The sequence below is a fragment of the Aedes aegypti genome, chromosome 1 (genome assembly GCF_002204515.2).
Source record: "Aedes aegypti strain LVP_AGWG chromosome 1, AaegL5.0 Primary Assembly, whole genome shotgun sequence".
Classification (NCBI taxonomy): Eukaryota; Metazoa; Arthropoda; class Insecta; order Diptera; family Culicidae; genus Aedes; species Aedes aegypti.
Window position 1 is genome coordinate 71,212,138 of NC_035107.1, and position 18,055 is coordinate 71,230,192.

Below are 18,055 nucleotides of genomic sequence, written 5' to 3' on the forward strand. Positions count from 1 at the left end.
CCCAGAATTTCTCAGTAAGGCGAAGTTCCGACTAGTTTGGAGAACTTGCTTACTTTGTCGAATAACTCCAGGCCGAGGATCTGCTTGGCGTCCACTTCAATGTACGTCTCGTCGGTCATTACGATGCATTTCAGGTTTATATTTCGCTTGAAGTAATCCCTCATCTTCCTAGCCATTATGAAGTTGTATATCTTCACTTTCCTTTCTTTGCAAGCTTAGTGCTGGGTTGTCTGGGTTTCCTTGAATGATTTTACCACACAGGGCACGGTTGAATTGTCAATTCCCAACTGTTTCACGATCTGCTTGGAAGCAATCTTAATTATCGCTTGACAGATTGTGACAAAATTTTACACATGTAAACATTACACTCTAAACCAGTTTTACCCAAAATTTCATCAATTTTTGCACAAAAGAGAGTGCTGCATTTTTTCGAGTACAGTCCTTAATTACGAGTTTTAAAGGTTATTAAACAATCTTTAATGATCAACCATCATCCCCCAATTCATGACTTTAATTTTCGTCTACATTTATTTTAATCGTTCTTTTTTCACTCTCATCTCACATTTTCACGAACCTCTTCCTTTCGCCACATCGCACGCTTTTTTTGATTTGGTTCATCGCCGTCACCACTATGCAATCGACCTCAACTAAACGTCAGACGAAAGCGTGCCCCTTCTGGAGAGCCCGTCCAACCCGACGCCGCTGATGTCGCTGCACATGCGCCTACTGCATTCGGTCGAGAACAAATTCATCAAAAAGATCTACGACGTTTGACGGTGATCGAGACGTCATCGGCAGTGGTTGCCCATGGCTACCCAACGAGCAATCAACGAAAACGAACCATCAAGAAATCAACACGTGTTTCGTGCGCGCACTGTTAAAACACGTTTTGTCTAGTCCCTTACAAGTTTTGGTGTAGTTTTAAGTTTCGTGTATTATTTTGTTTTTGTGAGTTTTTTTTTCTCATCGAACCTCGAACGTCAACGGATAACGGAAACGGAGCGGTGACAGCAACGAAGAGCGGCGACAACGATTTTTACTCACACACAACTTCTTAAGCTTTTTGGTTTTCCTGCCTGATTTTAAATCCGCCATTTTTGGTAAGTTTTCACTTTAACAACGTTTGTCTATTTGCAACTCATTTTTATAATTGTTTGAACTATGTTTTTAAACTTAACAATAACTGAGAAGGTGTTTTGACTAAGCTTCGCATAACTAACGATATCAAACTTCATCTGGCAGTGCGGTATACTCATACATTTTTCTCTCTTTTCTCTTTCTCTCGTTTCATTGATTTCCGTTTGTACGAAATAACAATCAAACGTCCATTTCCCCGTTCTGTCCAATTAACGCCGTCATTTCGAATCAATCCCCTACAATGCAATTTGATAATTGCGAACATCCTAGCCTTGCCTAGGATATCCAAATATTATTACTGTGGTAAGTTTTATGAAAGCTCCAAAGTCCCACGTTTCCTGTCATGATTTATGATTTCTACTTGCTTTCAATTGTTTGGCTCATTCACACACACATTTCTCCTTTCATGCAAAATGTATCGAACTTTTGCACTTTGTGTAGTCAATATTCAGTAGTCAACTTGTGTTATTGCAATAATTGTTGCTGATTGGCGTTTATCCATTTTGTCCATTAATTTGAAATTATTGTTTTGTTTGAGTCTTTTTCAATGTTTGGTAAACATACGCATTAAAATAAATGATAAATCTGTTCAACTAAAAAAACTGTGTAGCTAGAATTGTAATTGCATGTTCTATAAGTTCAAAATTTATCGTTCTGTTTTAAGTCATTATTGTTTAACAATGGAGGAACAATATTCACAAGATCCAGTCAATTTGTTTGCCTAGCAGACGGTATGGTTATTGTGAACGTTTAAAACTGTGGCAAATTTCTCGTATAACTTATGATCTTGCCCTAAGTTATGTGAGATTTATGCACCCATCTAAAACAACATAAAAAATCTACGTTTGTGATTTCGCCTGAGACTTACCAAAAAACTTAGGATTTTCCGTTGTTGTTGAAGGGTTCGATGGCTCGATGTTGCTCAGCTACAGGTCTGAATATCGACTTATTACATAGAAGGTAAAAAATCAGGTTGCTTATCAGTAGAAGTGTACATGGATTCCCAAGCATCCAAATGGAAAACGTTACTAAAATACTTCTGAATTTTCGCCTGGTCCCAATCTTCATTATGTTGTCGTTTATTATTTTTCCATTCGTATTTCTATAGTATTTTGCTCACCAACTCTTCATCGCCATTTCCTTCATTCCTTCATAAATCTTCTTTTTATCCATGATGAATTCTTGTCTTTCAATAAGGATATTGAAAAGGTGGTATGCTATTGAGAAGTATACGACATAATTTCAGGGTATTACTCTGTTCCTTGTACACACGACTCTCTTTTCGCACGGATTTTTTTTACACGGTCGTGCATCAAAACATAATTTTTACATGAAACATCGAAAAATTATGTTACTTTTTTGCACGGTTTTTGAAATTTTGAACTGAAAACTTATTTTGCACGGTACGCATCCCCCGAGCAAACCCAGAATCGGATGTAATCATCTTTCTCAACCGTCCATTTCGGGGTAGTGTGGCGGGAGTTGCACGTTTCGAGAGTTTGTGACAGAAAGCCGTTCCGTGCGGACTCTTTTGGACTTTTGGATCTTTACCCTGAAATCTTCAATTATCCATCTGGATGATGAATCTGTCTCAGAAATCAATCCTGCAATACGTTTATTGCCAATCCGATGTCTTGTTCACAAGGCCCACGGGTAAAAATGCGGCACTCTAAAACAGGAGAAAGAGTCATAATTTCGGGAGGAAAGTGTGTTTTCATGTTATGAAAATACACCATGACCATGAAATCATGAAGCATTTTACCGTAACGCCAGCTGTACGTTACGTTTTAAATTTTTAGCGAAGAAAAATGGCAATTAAAATTCTCAAATCATGAAGCATGTATGCTGGAACCATGAATAAAATTCATGGATTTAGTCATCTGTCATTTATGATTCCTATTTTTGATACGAAAAGTGGCAATTTCGGTCATGGAATCATGAAGCAGGATCTGATATCATGAACACAGGTCATGAAAACATAAGCACTTTCCATGTATTGCTGTTTGCGTTTGACGTGCAAACCCAGGCTTACTGAGCTTCAAATGCGGTAACACAAAGTAATCAAAGGATACTTAGCAACCATGATGCATATCACCGCCAACCTAGCAAAGAGAATCAAATGTTGACTTCGCCTTCCTTGTTGAAAATCTTACCGCATTTGATATTTGCATTTCAAAAACACACAGCAATATTCAGATGCTTGTCATTTATGATTCCAATTTTTGTGCTGAAAAATGGCAAGTTGAGTCATGAAATCATGAAGCAGGATCCCTGAATCATGAACTCAGTTCATGAAAACGAAACATTATACGTCAATTTAGATCCCAGTTTATATTTGCCATTGGTAAACAAATAAAATGAAAATTAAAATTTTTACTGCTTTTGTGTCGATAGTTTCGTAATAAACCGTGAAACATTCCACAAATGTCAACCTAACGAGTGTGACATCTTTAGCAGGAACGCGAACATTCGGTGGTTAGGTTTGTACGCAAAATGTTGTTTCGAGCATCAATTGAATTGGTAAATGGTCCCTGGGCTGGTGGATTGCATGAGTCATGGAACACTCCTTAACAATTCTGCGGATGTGGAAAGTGGAACTGGATCATCCGGCTGCCAAAGGCCTTTTGTGACCTGCTCTGTTATAGGACGTGCAAAATCTTCGCTCAAAGTGAAACATTGCCCAGTTCGGCAAAGTCAGGATTAAGTAAGTACATTGATTGTGTCGTGAACCAATGTTGGAACTCACGAGAATTTCACCAAGAATGTTATCGATATGATGACAAGGTTCCGAAAAATTTAAACTTTTTCAAAACAAAACTTTTTTTATAACTTCACTAGAACAGATCACCGATCGCCACGAGACACGTTGACTAAGGTGAAGAAAGTGACAGTTAGATTTGTGTAACGCCCTGAGCATACGAATTCTTGCATAATAGTCACGATTTCATGACTTTTAGTCATGATACCATGAGACATAAAATTTTATGAAATTATGACTTTTTGTTCATGAATCCGGCAACGGATTTTTTCCGTGCATTTGAGGAATCTGCAATATAATTATCTTGAAATTAAACTAAGCGGTAAATGCTACAGTGCCAGGCCAACTCAAGACGCAAGATACTCTCCAGGGTCGACTAGCTACTGGGTAATCAAGGGCGTTTAGCGATACAAAAACTAACTCACGGGGAACTTTCACTTTACTTGCAGATTTCATTAAAATTACTAATTGTGGCGTATGTGTGTTGTTCGGTGTTTTCCAATTTCGTGTAAATTAGTTAAGTGTAACCTAATCTAGTTGTTTGTACCGATACATACCGCTGCCGTTGTTGGAAGATGGACGAATGGCCGACACAGCGACACCAGCCTGGTGTGCGGCCTGAAATCCCGCCGGAATTGTACGAACGGGTACACAGGTCTGTGGACGGGCCAGCGAGCGTTGCTGGACTATGTGTGGCATGGCCACCTTGGACGGCCGAGAGGGAAATCTCCTTGGCGAAATGAAAATACAAGACAAAAGGCAGTGTTTGAAAAACTCAATTTCTCGTAACTCACGCTTGAGATTTTTTAATTTGTACAATAAAACACTTATTCACAGCACACGGGCGCCTAATATTAGAAGAGGTCGTCATTTTGTCATGGCCGTCCTTTTAAAGAATTCTCACATTTAATCATCTTTCATTTTTACCTATGCCATAAGACCGAAAAGCCTACAATTCTTCCCCCTCTAGTTATAAGCAATTTCATTTAATTTCAATAATATACATAGTCAGAGTTCTTGGAATGCTTGAGTCTTTTCGATCGCCAAACAGGTGTGTCCACGTTCTTGCGCTTTCTCGATAAGCTTGCATCGTACAGACTCAAAGGTAAGGTAAAAGATTGGACGGGTGCACGGTAAATGCATGATTCCGCAGCGAAACCGTAAAAATCTTCTTCTTCTGACTCGGTTTGTTCTGCATTGGTTGTGCTGGCTGGGTCTGGGTTATGTTTACGATCCGGCGCGTCCCGATCGAACAACACCGGGACAAAATTCCGATCAGAACAGTTCTCCACCAATCGAAGTTGTTGCCGGTGTGCGGATAGCAGACGACCACCAAAAGATATCTGGAAAATGTTGGTACCTAGATAACTTCTTAATAAACTTTACTCTTACCCAGCGACGTATGTCTGTAGGGTTGTGATTTTTGTAGTAAACAGGATCACCTGCAATCAGTTTGATTAAAGGGTCATGTGCAGGTATAACTGTTCTTTTCTGACTGTTAGTTTCGTCATGCTTTGGAATAGTTAGCTGTTTTTTATAATGTAATTTTGGGTTAATTAGATCCAAATCTGTTTTTGGCTTGAAACAGAAGACTCGTTCTGAAGGAAAATCACCGTTGTCTAGGCAAGTGTTTCTGTAATTAAACAAGAAATTGTAGATCCTTTCCTCTGTGTCCAAAGATTGTAATTGCGGGTCAAGTAAGTACTTTTTAAACACTTCCTTTATCAGTCTTACCATCCTTTCTGCTTGTCCGTTGCTCTGTGGATTATAAGGCGGGCTCTTAAGCACTTTGATACCTTGGTTTTCCAGAAATTTGATGATTGGAGTTGAATTGAAAGGAGGACCTCCGTCAGTAACCACGACATCTGGGAATCCAAATCTAGCAAATAATGCAGTGAATTTTCTTATCACCTTTTTGCTGTTTGTCCCATGTGGCATCAGCTCTAATTCTAACCATTTAGAATTACTATCAACTATAATTAAAAATACTTTTTGTTGAAAATAGAAAAAATCAGCATGCAGACGACTGAATGGTCGGATAGTCGGGATCCATTTGTTGAAGATTTTTGTTTTTTGTGCAATGTACATTTCGTTGCAAGTTCGACACGCTTTAACGTGACTCTCAATATCCTTGTTTAAACCAAACCAATATACACTCCTTCGCGCTAGTTGTTTCATTTTCTGTGTTCCTGGGTGATTCTTGTGCAACATTTTAAGAATTGTTTGTTGCATTGTGCGCGGTATGAGTATTCTGTCTTGGAATAAAATGCACCCATCAACTATTTCAAGATCTTGATAGTGTGTATGAACGTCTTTAAATTCTGGTTTAGGTTTGTTCGGCCAGCCAAAATTTATGAAGGATTGAACTTGCTGAAGAAAATTATCTTTCAATGCCTCACTGGCTATTTGTTGATGATCGGCTGGGAAATCTGGCGAAAAATTCAAGTTTTTTATGTATTCCCTTTGCAACGATATTGGAACCTCAATAGGTAGAGGGAATCGGGAACAAAAATCCGCGTTTCCCATTTTAGAAGAGGGTCGATACACAATATCAAAATCGTATATCGAAAGTTCCAATACATAGCGTTGAAGTCGTGTTACGTACATAGAGTTACGCCCTTCTTTTCCGAAAATACCAATGGTCGGTGTATACCGTAAATTTTCGTCCATACAAAAATTTTTGGAACTTTTTTATTGTACTTACTACCGCCAAAGCTTCCAAATGTATTATCGGATACTTTCGTTGAGCGTCATTCAAGGAAAATGACGTAAATGAAATTGGTTTTTCAACACCATCGATTTCATGGGCAATCACTCCTCCAAGTCCGTAACTTGAAGAGTCAGAAACTACTACCACTGGTTTCTTAGGATCGAAAAGTTCCAAAAGGTTTGAACACAAAAGGTATAACAACTACCGAAAAGCTAAACATTACATATAATTTGCAATTGGATTAGATGGACAAATTGATGTGAAGATTTGCGAAAAAGTTACACGTCTTCTCAGTGAGAATCGAACTCACGACTCCCCGATCTCTAGTTGGGGCGCGTTAACCACTACGCCATGAGAGGACTCATGAACGCAGAAGTTAACCTGAATTCGATTTCAGCTCAATAATCACGTGGTCCTCTTTCGCAAAGTGCACCTCTTTCGGAAGAATTAGATGCCCATCCAAACACAACGCTTTCTATATATATCCAATGCCTAGCCCGAGAGCGCATTGTTTTTTAGGTATAGGAATAGCACACTACACTAGCCAGCAACTGCGCTGGCTGAGGTTTCTATTGTGTGGGCTCCCAATGGGTCGCGACGTTCTCAAACGACCGGTTACGGAACATGAGTCCGTTGCTCGATAAATACTTGTTTTAATTATGAATCGTGGTTTACGGCCAACCAGCCGAGTGGAAGTTTAACAACTAGTTTAACGCGCCCCAACTAGAGATCGGGGAGTCGTGAGTTCGATTCTCACTGAGAAGACGTGTAACTTTTTCGCAAATCTTCACATCAATTTGTCCATCTAATCCAATTGCAAATTATATGTAATGTTTAGCTTTTCGGTAGTTGTTAAACTTCCACTCGGCTGGTTGGCCGTAAACCACGATTCATAATTAAAACAAGTACAAAAGGTATGTTTTACATTCGTCAAAAGTTTTCTGACATTCATGGGACCAAACAAAACGAGCCTCTTTTTTAAGTAATTTATGGAGACAGTTTAAACGAGATGACAAATGTGGAATGAACTTTCCGTAAAAGTTCAAAAGTCCTAAGAAAGCTTTCAGTTCAGACACATTCTGGGGAGCTTTCGCTGCACGGATAGTGTCTACTTTTTCTGGACACGGCATAAGACCTTTATCGGAAACTACATGCCCAAGATAAGGTAAAGAATCTACAAAAAATTTGCATTTGCTAAGATTCACCTTAATATTTGCTTTAGAAAGCCTGTCTAGAACTAAGTAAAGATTCTTTTTACAATCTTCAAAATTAACTCCTGCAATTAGAACGTCATCTTGATAACAAACTACCAAAGGTAAACCGCTCAAAATTTGGTCCATGATCTTTTGAAATATTGACGCACTGGAAGATGCACACTGAGGCAGCCTATTGTATTGATAAAGACCTTTAAGGGTGTTGATCACCATGAACTTTTGGGATTTTTTTTGACAATTTCAATTGAGTGTAAGCTCCAGCAAGGTCTAAACAACAAAATACCTTAGCTCCTGCCAAAGATGCAAAAAGATCTTGAGCATTTGGCAAAGGGTAGGTATTTGCAACAATGAGCTTATTTATTGACACTTTGCAGTCGATTACTAAGCGGATATCCTGGTTCTTTTTAACTACTACCACGACTGGAGAAGCTCACTCGCTCGCCTCTATGGGTGTAATTACTCCATCTTTCTCCACAGCATCAATGTGATCAATAACCTTTTGTCTCAGTCTCAAAGGCACTTCATAGGCCTTTTTGAAAATGGGTCTATCTTCCTTCAGAATCAAATCTCCTTCAAAACCAACAATTGGATCTAGGATACTGTTCGGTCTCACCGCAACGATATCTCCCATTCGCTTTATGCTATCTAGTAGGCTGTTGATCGGTGGCTGCTGTGATGTGCTGTTCAGTTCGATCTAGCTGGCTGGTGCGTGGAACTGGTGAGAGCAAACAAATGCCGACTGCTGAGATGTGATTCTCTCGTCCGTTTGGTGTGGAATTTGATTCAATTTACGTTGCAGCGGTCGAAACTGGCTGTTGGGTTTGACGGGATGGTGATGAATTGACGCTTCGGTACGATTTAACGCTTGGGTTCAATTTGCGGCGCTGTGGCTTGGTGGTTTGACGCTGACGGTCCGAAATATTGGCACTACGGCCCGGTGGGTTTTGACGCTGTGGTCCTACAGGTGGACGCTACGGTCCGGGGTGGATACTGGGTTCCTCAAGGTGGACGCTACGGTCCGGCAATGGACGGCGAAGGTCCGGCGGGTGGACGCAAGGGTCCCACAAATGGACGCAGGGGTCCGGATGGACGGCAGAAGTCCGGAAATGGGCGCGGGGGTCCCAACAGGTGGACGCAGGGGTCCGGAATGGACGGCAGAGGTCCGGGAATGGACGCAGGGGTCCTAACAGGTGGACGCAGGGGTCTGGGATGGACGTAGGGGTCCCACAGGTGTGCTTGCTTGTTGCCGCTGTACTGATAACGACGATCCGACCAGCGATTTCCTCCATCCGACGTCCAGAAGTCCTCACCAAGTGCCATCCTGATCACGGCACCAATGTTTCGTCCAGGGTTGACCAGGCCCTACGTTGTGATTAACTTTTGGTCCCGAAGGGGCAGACGAATAACGAACGATTTGGCTTTAACGATAATTTATTGCCCACCACCGAGAGGCAGTGCTCCTGCTCGGTGGGGGCAATAAATTATCGTTAAAGCCAAATCGTTCGTTATTCGTCTGCCCCTTCGGGACCAAAAGTTAATCACAACGTAGGGCCTGGTCAACCCTGGACGAAACATTGGTGCCGTGACCAGGATAACGGACACCCCGGAGGACCGATCGACAAGTGATGGGCTACAGCAACGGACAATTCACCCCGGGCCGAAGTGTCGCCCATCGAACCCTGTAGGACCCTTGTGTCCACCCGCCGGACCATCGCCGTCCATGCATTGGACCCCTGCGTCCATTCCCGGACCTCTGCCGTCCATTCCAGGACCCCTGCGTCCACCTGTTGGGACCCCTGCGTCCATTCCCGGACCGTCGCCGTCCATCCGAACCGTAGCGTTCATCTATGGGACCTTTGCGTCCATTTGCCGGACCATTGCCGTCCATCCAGACCTCGCCGTCCACCTGTGGGACCCCTGCGTCCATTCCGGGGCCATCGCCGTCCATTCCGGACCCCTGCGTCCATTTGTGGGACCCTTGCGTCCACCTGCCGGACCTTTGCCGTCCATTGCCGGACCCCTGCGTCCACCCGTCGGACCGTCCCGTCCACTAGCAAGGCCGAAGTGTCGACTTGCGAAGCAAATGTCCATCTGTGCAAAGCCGAAGAGTCGATTTGCCGAAGAAGAGCGTTAATCCCCCGTCGGACCCCCGCGTCCACCCGCTGGATCGCCGCATCCATTCATCGGACCGTTAGCGTCATAAATGGACCCAAGCGTCATCATCATCAAGTAACAAAAAATCAATCAACGAAAGCAAAACATCATCCCGTTCAAGTGTGCTACATGCCATCGACCAAAATCAAGCGAGCCCTCATGCCAAGCCAAGAATGCTACCTAGACGGACTGCGCATCACCACCGTCGAGCGTGAACCATCTCACTCTGCCAACAGCAAGCTATCGTCGCGCCGAGCCGAGTACCTACCAACAGTGGAAAACATTCGTTTTCGGGCGGGAGTATGTTCGGTCTCACCGCAACGATATCTCCCATTCGCTTTATGCTAGGCGCACTCGTAAACAGCAGCAGCGCAGCCGTGTGCATTCAATTTCTCTGCTTTCTCCCCCAGCTAGCAGCAAGCAGCCCAATTGCTTTGATGCTCTTGCGTTGGGCTGCGTGATGCTAGCTGTCAGCGCATTACAGTATTGTGATGTTACACTCTGCCGTACTACCTCGCTTGTATAAAAGAGGCACCGTTTCGTATGAAATGTTAGTTGTAAGTTGTGATTGTAACGAGTAGTATCCCCCACCGAGCAGGAGCACTGCCTCTCGGTGGTGGGCAATAAATTATCGTTAAAGCCAAATCGTTCGTTATTCGTCTGCCCCTTCGGGACCAAAAGTTAATCACAACGTAGGGCCTGGTCAACCCTGGACGAAACAGATAGTTTTCTTAAAAATATGATCAAACTTACGCTTTACATCTTCAACAGTATTTTCGATTACATTTTCCGAAATTTTGTTGACTCTTTCATTAGAAAAAGGCAGACGCCATTCTGGAAAGAAAACATCCAGCCATTTTCTTCCAAGAAGAGGGACAATTCTACGCAACCGCTTGGCGCATTTCAACACAACTAGCTCCAGTTGATGCTCTCGAATGCCATTCAACTGGACTGTAACTCGAACGCATCCTAAAACTTCCAAACTCGTTTCATTCACTACTACAAGCCTGTTATCATACCGTTCCAGAGATAAATTTCCAAAGTAATCAAGAAAATCTCGCTCATCAATGACGCTGACTGCAGAACCGCAGTCGACTTCCATACGCATTTCCACTTGTTCAACTATTGGTCTTACAAAACATGGCTCATTCCTACGATTGACCAATGTAATTTTCATGCAGTTTTCCTCAGATTCGGAATCGTCATCTTTTGGATCTTCTCTCAGGCGTTTGAAGTAATCCGAAGTGCTGGGAATTTGAACTGGAGGAGCATCAACGAATTTAACATGCAACTGTTTCTGTTTCTTTAGTTCATAGCAATACTTTTTAGTGTGGCCCTTTTTGTTGCAATAGTTACAATAAAATGACTTCGTTGGAGTTGGTGATGATCTACTGCGGCTTCTGCTATGACTATTGCTCAAATTTCTATTGTTCCTACTTCTTCTTTCTTTGCTCCTGGATCTACTGGAACTGTAAACCTTCCGCTTGTTGTCATCTATCTTAGCAACAACTGTTAAGTTATTACCGTTCATCATCCTGGTTCGAACGCCCGCGGATTCTCGGTTTACGATGAGTTTTTCTGCTTTGGCCAACGTTACATCCTCCTCTTCTATTAATCTCTGTTGAATTTGCTTATCCTGGACCCCCATTACTAGCTTATCTCTGATAGCTGTTTCCTTGAAAGCGCCAAATTCGCAGCTTTCCGCCTGGAGCTTGACCCTTAATATAAAATCTTCAGCAGCCTCTGATTCACTTTGAATCATATTGTAAAATTAAAAGCGCTGAAACATGTCAGTTTCTGCTTTACCAAAACGTCTTTTTAAAGAGTCAATCATTGCGTCATAGGTCAACGTCGCAAGGTCGACGCCAGGATGCAACAGTTTAAGTTCACTATAAGTCTCTCGACCACATAGCCCAAGAAAATAAGCTAGCTTTTCCTCCTCTGGAATTTTATTGATCTTGAAGAGTAGTGTTTGATCCTTTGCTCGCGTCGCTTGCTCCTGCGGGGGCGGGTGATGTGAGCAGGATCAATCGTGTTGCGCGTCGCTCGCGCGGCATGAATAAATAGTGGCGTGATTCGCGGATAGGGTTAGTAGTGTTTGATCCTTTGCTCGCGTCGCTTGCTCCTGCGGGGGCGGGTGATGTGAGCAGGATCAATCGTGTTGCGCGTCGCTCGCGCGGCATGAATAAATAGTGGCGTGATTCGCGGATAGGGTCAGTAGTGTTTGATCCTTTGCTCGTGTCGCTTGCTCCTGCGGGGGCGGGTGATGTGAGCAGGATCAATCGTGTTGCGCGTCGCTCGCGCGGCATGAATAAATAGTGGCGTGATTCGCGGATAGGGTCAGTAGTGTTTGATCCTTTGCTCGCGTCGCTTGCTCCTGCGGGGGCGGGTGATGTGAGCAGGATCAATCGTGTTGCGCGTCGCTCGCGCGGCATGAATAAATAGTGGCGTGATTCGCGGATAGGGTTAGTAGTGTTTGATCCTTTGCTCGCGTCGCTTGCTCCTGCGGGGGCGGGTGATGTGAGCAGGATCAATCGTGTTGCGCGTCGCTCGCGCGGCATGAATAAATAGTGGCGAGATTCGCGGATAGGGTTAGTAGTGTTTGATCCTTTGCTCGCGTCGCTTGCTCCTGCGGGGGCGGGTGATGTGAGCAGGATCAATCGTGTTGCGCGTCGCTCGCGCGGCATGAATAAATAGTGGCGTGATTCGCGGATAGGGTCAGTAGTGTTTGATCCTTTGCTCGTGTCGCTTGCTCCTGCGGGGGCGGGTGATGTGAGCAGGATCAATCGTATTGCGCGTCGCTCGCGCGGCATGAATAAATAGTGGCGTTAAACGGGTTAGGCGTGAATGTATCATGGATCGCATCACCAATCGCTGGTGACTCCCAGATCTTTACCTTATCCCACTAACCCAATATCCCTTCCATGACAACTGTGGAGATGCAGAAGATTCTTCGGTCTCTAGTAACAACGGTTGTCTAGCTAACATTCCTTCCCTTCCCCGATGACCGTAAGGACGTGGCCGGCGCCGTTATTGACTTTTAAAATTTGAGCTCTCGATTTGTGCACATTGAAGAATGGTTAGCTAATCCCAAGCCCCATTCATTGATTCCCTGTGCAACTTCGATTGCTCTAGTCAATCACGGAGTAGCAACTACGAATTGTACGGTCATATATGCTCATGCTCATGCTCATGCTCTGGAATTTTATTGATCTTGAAGATCCATTCAATTTGCTCCACATACTGCGCAGAGCTAGTAGAACCAGGGATGTAAGCTTCGATTGCACCAATCAGCGGCATATTGGGCACTTCTGATTGAAAATAATTAGAAAAAAAAACAACAGAGAAAAAATCTCAAAAATTCCAGCAAGAAAATCAATAAAATAAAACAAAACACATACCTTATTTTCAACGCTGTACAACCGACCAAAAAATACTGGCTCAGTCCAATCAGCAGCACAACTTCTCCACAACAGCAACAGCACACCAGCAGGCAGCACCAAAAACAGCCCGAAAATCCGTCACTTATTCAGCCGCAGCCCAAATATGCTCCACACAGCTTGGTATAAACAACCGCCGTTTCTTCCAAACTCCACGATCGATTCGTTTGCTGCCTTTGCAAAAGAGTTGGCCGGTAAATAACTACACCGAACCTGCCGGGCAAACAAAACAATCGAAAAATCACTCCGTCTTGTTGACAAAACACTGCCAACCATTCACAAAATACGCGATGGCCAAACCACGATAGCAACACAACAGGTAACAAAAAGCCTAACACCGCAAACAAAATTAGCAGCTGGCTGTTACACTGTTACTCACCAGCACACGACGAACTTTCTGTTTCTCAACGCCGCGCAAACACTAGCGAACCGCAAACTGCCAATTACTAGGCACTAATCACTCGAAATCACAATAATTTTCCAAAGATTTATCCTCGTACGCCACTTTAACTTGAGGGTGGCTTCTTTCACGGCCACTGATCATGCACAGTCTCCAGGTGTATCGGTATGGAAGGCTTTGCTGGAAGTAGGTGCTACGAATGACCATATTCTTAGAGGCGTCGAAATCAATTAGTCGTAGGCCGTGTTCGTTCGTCAGCCGGTGGGCGCTGAACTTTCCAATAGTCGGTCTGAATTCGTCCTCCTGGCCAACCTGAGCGTTTAGATCTCCTATGATGATTTTGACGTCGTCGTGGCTTGGGCAGCTGTCGTACTCGCGTTCGAGCTGCGCGTAAAATGCGCCTTAATCATCATGAGTACTTCCGGAGTGAGGGCTGTGCACATATATTATGCTGAAGTTGAAGTACCGGCCTTTGAACCTCAACTTGCACATTCTCTCATTGATCGGCCACCACCCGATCACGCACCTCTGCATATCACCCATCACTATAAAAGCTGTTCCCAGCTCATGTGTGTTGCCGCAGTTCTGGTAGATGATACCTCTAAACGTTCACACCGTTGATCCCTTCCGAGACACTCCCTGCAACGCTACGTTGCCGAATCCGCGGTCCTTCAACACGGCGGCGAGTATGCGTGTGCTCCCGATGAAGTTGAGAGATTTATCAGCCGCCCCTGGCATGGAGAACAGACGCTGTTGTGAGCCACTCCTAACATGGAGTACAGACGCTCAAGGTTTGCAGAAGCAAACCCCCCTTCCCTGTCAGCATACGACCAAAGTTCCCACCGGGGGTTGGTTACCCGATCTTCCCTAAGGGTACTCGTACCGCCAGTACCGCGAGGAGGTAGCGATAGGAGTTGCTGGGCAAGAGGCTAAGGACCGCACAAAGGGGTCTGTTTTATTCCTTCAGGTACGCGAGGTACCAGGTACGCGTATACAGTCGCGTAGGCCGCTTTAGGTCATATCGGGGCGACCGTCGGTACCGTACGTTGTTAACGACGGAGAGTTTTGGGCGCAGAGTGGATGTTAGCGCCACGATAGGTCCTGAAGTCGATAATGAGGAAGAAGTGCCGTCCATCAATCAGAACGTAGTCGATTTGTGTTTCTCTCTGCTGTGGTGATCTCCACGTGTATCGGTATGGAAAGCTGTGCTGGAAGTAGGTGCTATGAATAATCATATTCTTGGAGACGGCGAAAACTATCAGTCGTAGGCTGTTCTCGTTTGTCAGCCGGTGGGCGCTGAACTTTCCAATCGTCAGTCTGAACTCCGTCATATTCAATTTTACCATATTTTCAGCATCTATATAATGGTTTATGGGGTTTGGGTACGCTAATTCCCTATTCTATGTGATTCGTAGGTCTTTGATCGGCTTGTAAACTTCTTATGCATGTGTGTCCTAGAAAACATAAATGTAATAACTGCACATTTACATGTAAATCGCAATAAATCCCCATTTATGTTAGGAATGTCTATTGTATTGAGTTTGATTGATTTTGAACCGAAAATTCTGCTCAGAAATCTTCTCGTAGATTTGCGGTTGCAACAATTTCAATCAGACTCATTCGAAAAATCCCATACATACAAATGATACTTACGCTACGTTTTCTCCCCCTTAAAGCAGCAGCGGACCCGAACGCGTGGCGCCTGGGCCGGATCGACGAAACCGACCACGAAACGGCCGTCTAATATTAGGCCTGGCGGTGTGCCCCCTACCACTACCAAGTGGATCCACTGCAGAGCATTATTCCGCTGGACGTGGATTGGACGAGTTTGGACAACGAGCGCTGGAACAGTGGCAACAGCCATTAGTCTACGTCCAATAGAGGGGGGACACCGGAACCGGATCCGAAGCTGTGGCGGATGATAGTCTGAAGGAATAAAAATTGTAGTTTTCAATGTTACCAAGTTCATTTTCGGTTTGATGCAAATCTAGAAGTTTGTAGTAAAACATTTTCAATAAACTATTTTAATAGCAGCAGATGTAGAAGATGTCCGCTTTGATTCAGTGTTTAGTGTAACAGTTGAAACTTGTGGAAAATCTATCGAAAATCGTTTTACTTGCGTAGGAATAGGAGCCTTGGCAGAACGAAACTACTTTTATTTACAAAAAGAAAGTCTGCTAACTAACAGTTACTGATCAAGTTTCTATCCAACAGAACGAGCCTTCTTCAATCATTAGTTTGCAATAAAAAATAAAGTAAGTGGATGTCAGTATAAGTCGTAAAAAGATGTGTAAATATATAAAAGACAGAGTCAAATAAACAATTAGAGAGCAACAAATTGAAACCAAAAATAAACCACATAGAGTACTGTTGAAACGGAAACTAAATCATAGTAAGAAATATTTCAACTCTTGATGTTTGAGGTTATCAAATGTGTACAACTGCGAGGCACCCATTTTAGGACGAAAATGCGATATTAAAGTTAAATGTAAACCCAGTTTTAGGTCGTCAAAATTGATGCATAACTCTAATAGTACGTACTAAAACAAGTAAAGTGCAGTGAACTAAATATTAGAAGACAAAGCCTAACCCATAAGGAGTAACAAACAGAGAAAAGAGTATGAGTCGTTGAACAACATTAGATAGGTGACGTTAAAGAAGATCTTTTAAGATTTAAATCAACGGAAAAATAAAGCTAAAACCAGATTAACTTAGAACGTTTATTAAAATGGAGGTAACCTCCTCCAGTTCAATAACAGAGCAAACTAAAAACTGACATGAAAATAAATCAATCATTGCTGGAATGAGCAGAACGCTTCAAAGTCATATAGGTCTCGTGCGAGTGAGAGAAAGAGAGGGAACTTCGAATGATCGGTTGAGCGGACGGAAAAGTATGAATAAATCGTAAAATTTGGACTGTATTGTTGCCGTGTAATGTGTGTAGGTAAGATAAATTTAAATTTTGACTCGGATTCGAAAATAGGCGGAGATGGAGTTGGAAAGCAACAACAGTAAGTGCTACTCGAAGAAACCACTTTTGGTTAGATCTGTGAGTTTAGAACAGGATGGAAAGAAATTGAAATAAAAGAGTTATTTTAATTAATTTCAAAAGTTGTATTTTGATTTCTAACAAAGTTTGAAGAAGATTAAATTTATTGTCTTATTTGGTCGGTGTTCAGACAGACCGGACTTGCTGATATTTGGCGCTCTAAAGATACGTTAAATATTCATCAATTCTGTTTTTTACGATGTTATTTTGATACCGATGCATTATCAAATATATAAGATCCATTATCACAGCAAATAATGCAAAAAAATTATATTTCGAATGACTGGCGTACGTTGTTCTGAAACCATAAAAAAAAAACTTGGTTCAGGTGCCTATTTTGTAAATCGAGCAGATTCATGTGACTCGTCTGTATTCATTGTCGATCAAAGCAAGCATGCATATTTCAGATGTCACCCATCGACTGCCATGGACCGATACACGAGTTAACTAATTTGACGTTTGAGCGGTGCCAAATTCACTCGTTACCATGACCACATAAATAACACGGCACCGCTCAAACGTCAGATAGTGAACTCGTGCATCGGTCCATAGTAATCCAGTCACATAGAGTAACAACTGTCGAAAAACTCGAGTGACAGAGCTGAGTTGAGCGATTTTTTCGGTCGACAGTGACTCCAGTCGAGCCATTTTGATCGACTCATCGACTGTCTGACCTACCATTAAAAACGAGATTCTTTTTTTTTTCTTTTTTTTTTTTTTTTTTTTTTTTTTTGTATGGTATTCAGTTGGAGCTGCCTGACAGCTTAACTTGTCAAGGCTGAACCCTCGGTCTGGCTTTTGCCAAGTTTCCCCTCTACCAGGACCAATACTCAGACGGACTAGGCAATGGCGCCCACATGAACACTGTTTTTTATTAGTATTGTGACGTGGTAGTTTTTGAAAAGTACCCATATTCCCTTGCTTCTGAGAAAAGGAAGCATTATGAAAATCAGCAGCTCCATTAGAATTTGTTTGAAATAGTAGTGTAGAATTTGTTTGAAATAGTAGTGCATTACTAATACTGTCTAGTCGAAATGGTTTTAAATAATTTGTCATTCAAGTGCTATTCTGATTACTATTGTCTTTTACGTAAGATTAGAGTCTTAAATGTCAAGTGTCGTCAAGTCTTAACAAAATTAGGCTGTTTAGTAGTAGTTCTAGTTAATTTCATTTTTGTTGTTATAAGTATTTAT

The 18,055-nt window shown here is 42.8% G+C and overlaps 1 protein-coding gene across 9 annotated transcripts in view; it reads left to right on the plus strand.

Annotated features, from left to right (window-relative positions):
• Positions 1-16,924, plus strand: part of LOC5569552 — a 473,968-nt gene extending 457,044 nt beyond the window's left edge. For 3 of the 9 annotated variants that reach the window (XR_002499265.1, XR_002499269.1, XR_002499270.1), the window contains 2 exons: positions 659-1,100; positions 15,490-16,924. Coding sequence is in view for 3 of the 9 variants with exons in the window: in XM_021839480.1 (XP_021695172.1) it covers positions 1,408-1,440; positions 15,490-15,557 (101 nt within the window). In the remaining 6 variants the exon portion in view is untranslated. Of the gene's footprint in view, positions 1-658; positions 1,101-1,407; positions 1,441-15,489 lie in introns of all 9 variants that reach the window. The other 6 variants (XR_002499267.1, XR_002499268.1, XR_002499266.1 and 3 more) reach the window with 6 other exon arrangements.
• Positions 16,925-18,055: the final 1,131 nt, after the last annotated feature.